Genomic DNA, 10,000 nt, shown 5'->3' with positions numbered 1-10,000 from the left:
TCTTAAAGTGATTTTGCGTTTTATCTATTCTCGTACGCTTGTTTCTTTTCAATGTTAACATTTCGATTTTTTTTTTTTTTTTTTTTTTTTTTTTTTTTTTTTTTTTTTTGCACTGGATGTTCGAAAATAAAACTTTAAAACGAGCAGTCTCGCTTTCATTGACTCTGAGCCTATTTTCTTCTGGCTGTTAATCTGAATATCATTATTGTCTCCTGATTTTGTCTCCCATTAATGTCCACCAAGAAATCACTTTTCATCCAATGCGCACTTTAGGCCCTTCCCCCCCCCTTACCCCCATCCCCATTCTCCCAATAAAAGAATAATCCTCCCTTGGAGATGGCTGAAGGAAGCCTCCGTGTTGCAGGCAAAATGGGAGACATGATGATGAAAGAGAACATGTTGGGCTCAGCTATGCCCACCGACGTCTTCTGCTCGGTTCCCGGCCGTCTGTCCCTCCTCTCTTCCAACTCCAAGTACAAGGTGACCGTCTCGGAACTCCAGAGGCGCCTCTCGCCCCCGGAGTGCCTTAATGCATCTCTACTGGGTGGCATCCTTCGAAGGTAAGCCGCCCTTGCCTCTCACCATCCTGCTCATCCTGCTTTTTAAGCCCCCCACCCCTTCCCTTGCTTACCACCCCCCGAAGGAGTCGGATGACGCATCTCTGACTAAGCGTCCGTGTGACTTACGGCAAGGAGAGGCGGCGTTACAAAGGCATGGCCTTCGTGACTTCTGCGTCCATGTGTCATCTTCTACGAAGTTCGATCTCGGTTTCTTTCGGAAATCTCTCTCCGGGTTGTTAATTCCTCCTTATCGTCATTCGCCGAGAGACTGAAATGAACTATAAATCGTGTCGTCTGTTTTCTCTAGATATTCTGGCTGGTTTGGGGCAACGAGTTTACAAAAAAGGAAAAAAAAATCGAAATCAAACGGTCATCGATGTTTCGAAAGTTTTTGGGAAATGAAAGTGGTTACGGTGATGGGTTAGTAGCATGTTTGTGACTCTCTCTCTCTCTCTCTCTCTCTCTCTCTCTCTCTCTCTCTCTCTCTGGTTATTTCATTCAGCTTTTTTAGTGGTGGGTTTTACAACTTTTCCTTTTGCATGGGTGAAACTGCAAGTTTATTTAGCAGACGTGTTGTTTCAGTAGACCGTAGATTTAGTGGTTAATTTGAATTGAGAAGTAACACGTAGTGTCTGTTGTGATTATATGCAGTAAATTTGATGAAGTTATCCCTAGATATGTAGTATAGCATACAACTTGTGGTGAATTGTTTATTTTTCTGTTTTTCTCCCTTTTTTCCTATTCTTATTGTCAGTCTTAGGAACAAAGTTGATCTTACATTTTTTTTTATTTTCTTTATGTATGTATATATATTTTTTTATATTTTACTAATTTTTCTAATTAAATGACTTCGATCCTGTCCATCCTATGTTTTGTAGAAAATTTAAAAAGAAAGATAGCAAGTATGAGTGAATTAAATGACTTCGATCCTGTCCATTCTATGTTTTGTAGAAGAGTTAAAATGAAAGATTAGCAAGTATGATAGAAAGAGAATCTGTCCTGAGTCTTAAGATTATTTGTTTATATTCTTGGTCTCTTGGTTGATGTCAGCAAGGTGATGATACACTTGGTTGAAATTCTATGTTTTGTAGAAGAGACTTTAAAAAGAAAGATAGGAAGAATGAATGAGAATGTGTCCTAAGTCATAAAGTTATTTGTTTATATTCTTGGTCTCTTGGTTGATGTCAGCAAGAAGGTGATGATACACTTGGTTGAAGCCACTGACTTGTCAGAATTGGTTTAAGGGATTTTGTTGGACCTGTTGAAAAAGAGCTTTAGAGAGAGTATGTGGTGTGTGTTGCAGGGCTCAAGAGTGAGAAGGGCATGGGCCTGTCGACGATGCCCTCTGGGAATGACGTGTTCTGCTCTGTGCCTGGCCGTTTGTCCCTCCTTTCCTCCACCTCCAAGTACAAGGTGACGGTGGCGGAGGTTCAACGCCGCCTCTCCCCGCCCGAGTGCCTCAATGCTTCCCTCCTAGGGGGCGTCCTCCGAAGGTAAGACTTATCCTGCATTCCCTGTTATTTTTTTCACCTTACCTCCCTGAAGTTTACTTTAGATTTAGTGTAGATTAGAATAAGGAATTGTTTTTTAATTGACTTTTCGTCTTAGCACACGTGTCACAGGTATAGTTTATTATAAAAGTATTTATACCTGTCCAGGTAAGTTGTTTTATTTGTAAACATTAGATATTCATTGTACTATTAAAGATTTATAAATTTTTTTCGTTACTTATTGAGGAAATTTTTCCCTTATTATTTTAACGTATGCAACGAAAGGATATTTTTTTCCATATACGTACATTTTGAAAAAATATATACCATAAAAAGATAAATACACACAAGCAGACGTTGGAGGTTACAGTCCATGTTAAGACATAGTAACACACACACAAACACACACACACACACACACACACACGAGAAGGGAAAACTGCCCTCGGAAAATAAGAATTACAGTGCTATGCCCAGACAACCAAAGGGAAAATTAGCCACCATCCTGTCTTCCTCCACGTGGTCCCCATGTGGTCAGTGGTACTTCAGGTGTTTTGATTGAAGTGACGGAAATCTGGATGATGTGTGCCCAAAGTGGCACAGATTTTTATATCATAGATTTTAAAAAAATAAAGTATTTTATTTTAAAGTAAACCCAAAGTTTTGAAAGTCTGCGAGATTTTTACCGGAAAATTTTGTTCATTTCTTAATATTTAATTGCATTAAATGTCTTCTATAAATAAGAAAAAAAAGACTATGTAAACCCAAGTTTAAATGAATGAAGACATTGTATTTCAAATCATTATAGACGAGAATTTTTATTATATCCAAAAGGGACAGAAAGTCACTAGAAATGACGCCTTGAACCGCGCTGTCATTAGAATGACAAGTGTAAAATAAGCAGCTCTCGCTCTCTCTCTCTCTCTCTCTCTCTCTCTCTCTCTCTCTCTCGGATTTAGTAATACGCTTTCAATTAAATACAGACGAGAATTTGTATTATATCCAAAAGGACAGAAAATCACTAGAAAATAACGTCTTGAACCTCGCTGGCATTAGAATGACAAATGTAAAAGAAGCACTTCCTCTCTCTCTCTCTCTCTCTCTCTCTCTCTCTCTCTCTCTCTCTCTCTCTCTCGGATTTAGTAATACGCTTTCTCACAACTCCCCAATGACCAAAGTAGCAGTAGTCCACATTTACGCGAGATCTCAGGCGAGGTATTTCCGTTTTCCCTCGTGCTTCGTGTCGTCGTTAAGGATGAAGAATGCGAGAGGAGGAAATAGAAAATTGCCCAGTCTTTTTTAAAATGGTTTTTAGGGCCGGAGTAATTTATGTGCGATTAATATAATTAGTATATCATTATTGTTCGAAAGCATTTCTACTTACTATTCTATCCCCGATAGTTCTGTCACATTGTTATTGATATTCATACTGTTACAAATTGGCATTAAAAAAACTGTAAATCTCGGGATTTTAACGTTTTAAAAACGGATATATTGACGTAAAGGAGTGATGTTACGGTCACCAACCCGTAAAATATAATATCAATGTAAGGTAAAATTACGGCCGCTTTTATTTAACTGAAATACGGTTAAGAACAGTATATTTTTACGGAAAATTTCCGATTAAAATTACGTTTTTTTTCTAGTGTAGATACTATTTTAAGTTTATTTTTTCTTATATCCTGCTTGTTGTTACCTAAAGTTTATTTTTTATTTTAACATTACTTCTCTGTTATATATGTCCCTTTTTTTTTATCGAGCCTTTCCCTCCTCGACCCCTTGTCCTTCATTACCGGATATTCGTCCACTTCTCGAGTCTTAAATTGTGCGAAACACCGATTACCCCCAGACGACCTGTGTGACGTCGAAACCCTAGTTGCCAATTCCTATTTCCCAAGACATTGCTGGATGTCTTAACTGGAAAGTTCGGAGAGAGTTCACTTTCACTGAGGATAAACACGAACAATATCTTTTAACTCTTACCGTAAATCGCTTTCTGAATGCAATTCCAGAACTCATATATACCTGTTGGATTGACAGTCGCTTTCCCAAGAGTAGAAAGGATTTGAATGAACAACAAGGTATATATATACGGTCCTTATTCTATCATTTTGGTTTTTAAATGTCCTTTTCATAAGGGTGGAATTACGCTGCCAGAGTCAAGCACGGTTTTGGGGATAGAACCGTGAAGGTTCTTTTCATAACACTATAGGCTTAGTCGACCGTGAAGTTGTAAACAAAGCTGTAAAGAAGCGATAATTATTGTTCCCTATACAAGTCCTCCGTAGGCCTATCTAGGATTGCCAGACCATCCTCGGCGCCCTGTGGGATTGAATAGTAGGGAAAGAATGATCCTCTTGCCAGTAAATACTAATCCCATTTATATATATTTATCCATAAAAGTCTTTGAGATTAAAGGGCCCATTCAAACAGGGATGTCAACACACATTTATACACATGCATGTGTGTGTGTATATATATATATATATATATATTATATTTATATATTTATATATATATATAATATATATATATCAATTTTCTTGCAATACAGTAATATTGTAATTAAAACAAAATTTACCGAAACTCACAATTCTATAACTTGCGTTATTTACTATAAATCTAGTTCTTTTGACCCGGATTATTTTTTAAAAATTACGAGACTTTTATGACATTTTTAATAGCTGGTTCCCATCAGTGATTGATGTATTGTCAAGTATTCGTGACTTACAGAAAAGTCTGTTAAGTTCATTATGTATTATTCAGTTTCATGAAGAAAACGTTGTCTTCTAAAATATTTGTGTACTGCACTTAAAATCTAATGTTTATTATTAATAAGCTCATCGTAGAATTCAGTTGGCATCCAACTATAATCGATTTTTTTAATGAGGAGCATTTGCACTGACTCGCAGGAGTGCCCTTTTAGCTTGGAAAAGTTTCCTACTATCTGATTAGTTAGAATTATTTTGTCCAACCAGGTAAATAGTAGGAAACTTTTCCGAGGTAAGTTTCCTACTCCCTAATTAGTTACTATGATCTTGTCCAACCAATCAGGTAGGAGGAAACTTTTCTGAGCTAAAAGGGCACCCCTGCGAGTGAGTGCAAATGCACCTCATTAAAAAAAATTGAGTATAGTTTAGTTGGTATGTAAACTAAGGGCTGCTGGATTGTGATATAAATGATTGTATGACAACAAGGGTGCAATTTTCCCATTTGCTTTGATGATATTTGCAAAAGGACTTCAAAAATCAAAAATCGTGACCAAAAATCAAAAATCGTAACTCATATAAACGTTTAGTACTGTTTGGTGTATAAACTTCCCTTGATCCTTTCCTTGATAGAAATCAACTCAAGACGAAAAAGGTAGAAAGTGAGAGATCTACCTCTCCCCACCCCTTTATCATCGTGAGGCGTTCGCTTCTCCTTCATTTTTCCTCTCCCTCCCTTCCTCCTTCCCCTCCTCCTTCTTCCTCTGCCATCTGGTGTCTGAAGTGGGCACAGCGTCCTCCCCCGACATATGATTGTGTGTTACTGTCATCAAAATCGTTAAGACAATTTTATGGGAGTGTTTCCGGTGTTCGCCAAGCGATGCTCCTTTATTCCTAAGATTAACTTCTTTCTTTTTTCACCCCTGTTTCAATATAGTTGATTCGGTTAAATCTATCAGTTTATTCCTATGTCCTGGGGCTTGAAATTTCTGTCCGTGCTGGAAGATGTGTCTGTATTTCGATTTTTGGAAGAATCTATATACATTTTCTATTAACTTCTTTCTCTTTTCACCCCCGTTTCAATATAGCTGATTCGGTTAAATCTATCAGTGTATCCATATGTCCGTATTTCGATTTTTGGAAGAATCTATGTACATTTTTTATTAACTTCTTTCCCTTTTCACCCCCTTTTCAATATAGCTGATTCGGTTAAATCTATCAGTGTATCCCATTGTCCTGGGGTTTGAAATTTCCGTCATTGGAAGATGTTCGAATTTCGATTTTTGGAAGAAATCGATATACATTTTTGTCAAACATCCATATATAGATATAGACTATTTGGGGGAACTTTTTTTTTCAGAAACTTTCAGTTCTATTGACTTCATCTGTCTTGCTAATACATTAATAATTTGTTTTTGGAAGTGAAAATAGACTTGAAATTTTTAGACATTTTACCACTTCATGATTGATATGAAATATTTTGAGCTGATGCCGTGGAGTTGTGAATTTTGGTCTGACATTTTTATAATTTCCAGTATCATTTAAGTTAGAACACACACTCTCCTCTCTCTCTCTCTCTCTCTCTCTCTCTCTCTCTCTCCCCGTCTTAATTCTCTGTCAAGAGGGGTTGTTGAGGTTGATTGTCATGTTGGATGCATTAGAGCTAATTTAGGTGTTTATGGTCCTGGGTGATTGGTGTCGGGGGAGGGGAAGAGGGGAGGGGAAGAGGAGAGGGGGATCATTGAGGGCAAGATGGGATTAGAAGAAGGGATAGAGAGTTTCTAGATGATGGACTTTAGCTGTGGAATGGGGGGAGGGGAAGATGGCTTGGGATGGGGGAAGTATGTGCGTTTGTGTGTGCAGCGAGGGAAGAAGCGGTAGGGGGGGAGGGAGGGGGGTGACCCCTGCGGTTGAACGGGTCAAGGTGGAACTTATTACCTCCCTCCTGTTGCTTCGGTCACTACTCTGGCCTTTGCCTCCTGACTTAGGAGGATGTGTTGAACCTAGGGAAAGGACGCGATCGCTCGTCGGATGTTTCTCGGTTGCAAAGTGAATTAACTCCCGTCAAGATTTTGAAAGTGAGTTGTCTATCAAGAATTTCAGTAAAACTATCGAATAGCGGCAATATATCTATTAGTTTATTAACATACGCTGGTCCTTTTGTCCATGGCTACAAAATAATCACAACAGAAGGACCGTATCTCACGCAATATTCACGCAATTGGCAACCATGTTACACATCCTGAAGTCTCTTGTCAGCTACAGGTGCCTTGACGCCGCAGGTGCATATACCCCGGGTGGCTCTTTGAGGTGAAGTCCTCAAGGGCTGATATTGCCCGAGCGAGGTGCGGGTACTGCCCCCCTCCCTCCCTCCCCTTTGGGCTCCTTCCCCTCTGAATTGCGGTGGCCAACACTGCATCATTATTACGTAGCCCCGTGAATCTTTGGCCGACCGTCATTATGGGGACCCGGAGAACCGACGTACCAGCACAGTGTATCATGTACCTTGCACCACTTACCTCTAACTGCCGTCCAAAAAAGACCTCGAGGACCATCAGTCGTCGGGAATTCTCATGTCATTTTCCATTTGGGATTTTGCAAGTACCCAGTTCGACTGGACTTTTTTTTTTATTTGTGCTTTTCAGTTTTTCTTTACATATTGTCTTCAATAATATAAAATTTGGAAAATGATAAAATTTGTCTTTCTTTGGGTAGTTAAAATGTTACAACAAACTTTTTTGAGTGAAGAAATTGCCAAACCCCTCCAGTTTTCCTCCTAGACTTTGGGCCACTTATCAACAATGAATCACAATTGAAGATAAAAAAGGAGTCATTCATTTTCTCGTTCATTTTCTTTTAATGGCGATAGGTTGTAGCAGAGACCAGAGCTGGAAGGGCTGCGTAGGTACTGACTGGAGGGTTGTTTGAGAGGGGGGGAGGGGGGCTAAGTTGTATCTGTGAAGGCCCACACCCCTCAATTACCCGTCATAAGGCAGTGGTTGGGGCAAGAGGCCTGCCGTAGAAACCCACTTCTTCGAACATTATATCCCGTCAATACACGGAAGACTTCACGACTTTAAGAAGTCGACCTTCTAAGGCTCGGCCGCTAGTCAAGTTTGAATTTTGTTTAGATGAAATATCTCGTGAAATGATTTTCAATAATGATGCAAAAGTGCGTTTTTTTAATTGTAAAATCCGTACTTCCACTTTCATACCAGTAATGATTATTTTTAAATTGGATTCTATTATTAGACAATTTGGTACTCAATTTATATTAGTTGAAAGTGCTGATCTATTAGGACAGTAAATTTCGAAGTGTGTTTTTAATGTTATATAGGGTACAGTCTGTTGCTTATGCAGGATAGACCTGTGCATTAGTGTCAATTTTCTTATCGCTACACCTTGAATTCCATCTTGAATTAGGGCCAGATCGTAAGTCTTGCTTGTACAATATAGTAGTTCATATGTCAGCATTAATTGACGGCTTTCGTCGAGATATACCTCTTGGTCGTACTTGAAGCTAAATGAACACTGTATGTACACTGCTTTCTTGCTCGAAGATCTCTCTCTCTCTCTCTCTCTCTCTCTCTCTCTCTGCATCCCAGACCATCCAAGACTGGAAGATGCAAAATACACCGGAAGATGCATAAGCAACTCTGGTGGATATACGAGGTGCCTCACACTGAGGGACCTGCGGGAACCCAAACATAGAATAAGGCAATAAGGTAAGGCTCGCTCTCTCTCTCTCTCTCTCTCTCTCTCTCTCTCTCTCTCTCTCTCTCTCGTTATCCAGCTTGAATGCTTTCATACGACCGAAGAAACAAGAGGGAGAAATATTTAGTCTGTATGGTTTTAAAAATATGTATAGAACGCTCAAAGATTGTTTGCTTTGAAGATAAATTCAAATAATCACAGACTAGGATGATACTGAGTAACGTGTTCCACTTGTAGATCATTTCAGTTATCGTTTAATACAATTTATTTAGGATTTTTTTAAAGAAATTAAACTTATTTCAAACTTATAAATATATCTCACCAAGTTTGTCTTGGATCGAAATATTCCTCAACAGTTTTTCTGATTCCCTCCTCTTATGGATAAACCTCCCCCCCCCCCACCCCCCCCCCACCCTTTTTTCTTTAGGCAGAAGTTTTTGAAAGTTAGGAAAATTGTCTCTTGGTAGAACGTTGGAGTGGGTCTCTCTCTTTCCGATTTTGCTACTTTTTGTGTCATCATTCCGAGAAAAATATTTTTTTGTCGTATGTTGAAACTGAACTTGTAAGCGATTTTCTCAAATGCCTAGTCTAGATCGAAGACTGTCTTTTGTAGTTTGCGTTAGTCTTATAAGCTCAAAAGACTTATAACAATGTCCAATATTATTTAATTTACCTTGTCAACATTATATATGGGTAATGATATTTTAAAAGTTTTTTTCAGTTTATTAGTCTTGTTAGAATCCTTTCTTATTGAATGGCGCTTGATATTTTGTAGAATATCGTGTGTAAACGTGATATTTTGTAAAATATCGATTGTGTGTAAATAGGATATATTACAAAATATTGTACACGGATTTAGTATTTACCGTGATATTTTGTAGAATATCGATAGTGTGTAAATACGATATTTAAAAAAAATATTGTTCACAGATTTTGTATTTACCGTGATATTTTTTAAACGTGACATTTTGTAAAATATCGATTGTGTGTAAATACGATATCTTACAAAATATTGTACACGGATTTTGTTTTTTACCGTGATATTTTGTAAAATAGCAATAGTGTGTAAATACGATATTTTACAAAATATTGTTCACAGATGTTTTATTTACCGTGATATTTTGTAAATATCGATAGTGTAAATACGATATTTTACAAAATATTGTACACGGATTTTGTATATACCGACTAGTAGTTTTATTTATTCTTTACATGATTCGTCCTTACAAGACTATAAATATAAATTTGATCATATTTATTTTCATGTCGGCAAGGAATTTAATACTATATATGAAATATTTAGTCTTATCAAAGAGAAGTATGATATGCCTTGCTTATATTCATTTTGTGGTATTAAGTGCTTTTAAATAAGCTAATCATTCGAGTCGAACTTTTAATCTGATATCACAGATGAACAGAAGAACGTTGGTCTCCATACTAATCCCCAAGTCTCCTGCACTGCGTACGTACAATTGCTGCTAATTGAAGTATTTTAATTGAAGCCTCAAAAATTTTTCAGCCTTCCGAA

General features: G+C 37.9%; 1 protein-coding gene across 2 annotated transcripts in view; it reads left to right on the top strand.

Annotated features, from left to right (window-relative positions):
- The window catches only part of TfAP-2 (transcription factor AP-2), a 185,604-nt gene that overhangs the window by 143,913 nt on the left and 31,691 nt on the right, over positions 1 to 10,000 (top strand). For both annotated transcript variants that reach the window (XM_068393123.1, XM_068393121.1), the window contains exon 7: positions 365 to 560. In XM_068393123.1, the coding sequence (XP_068249224.1) occupies positions 365 to 560 (196 nt within the window). The remainder of the gene's footprint in view (positions 1 to 364; positions 561 to 10,000) is intronic.

Source organism: Palaemon carinicauda, chromosome 19 (assembly GCF_036898095.1).
Source record: "Palaemon carinicauda isolate YSFRI2023 chromosome 19, ASM3689809v2, whole genome shotgun sequence".
Lineage (NCBI taxonomy): Eukaryota > Metazoa > Arthropoda > Malacostraca > Decapoda > Palaemonidae > Palaemon > Palaemon carinicauda.
Note: the sequence above shows the minus strand (reverse complement) of the source record. Positions and strands in the feature narration are given on the sequence as shown.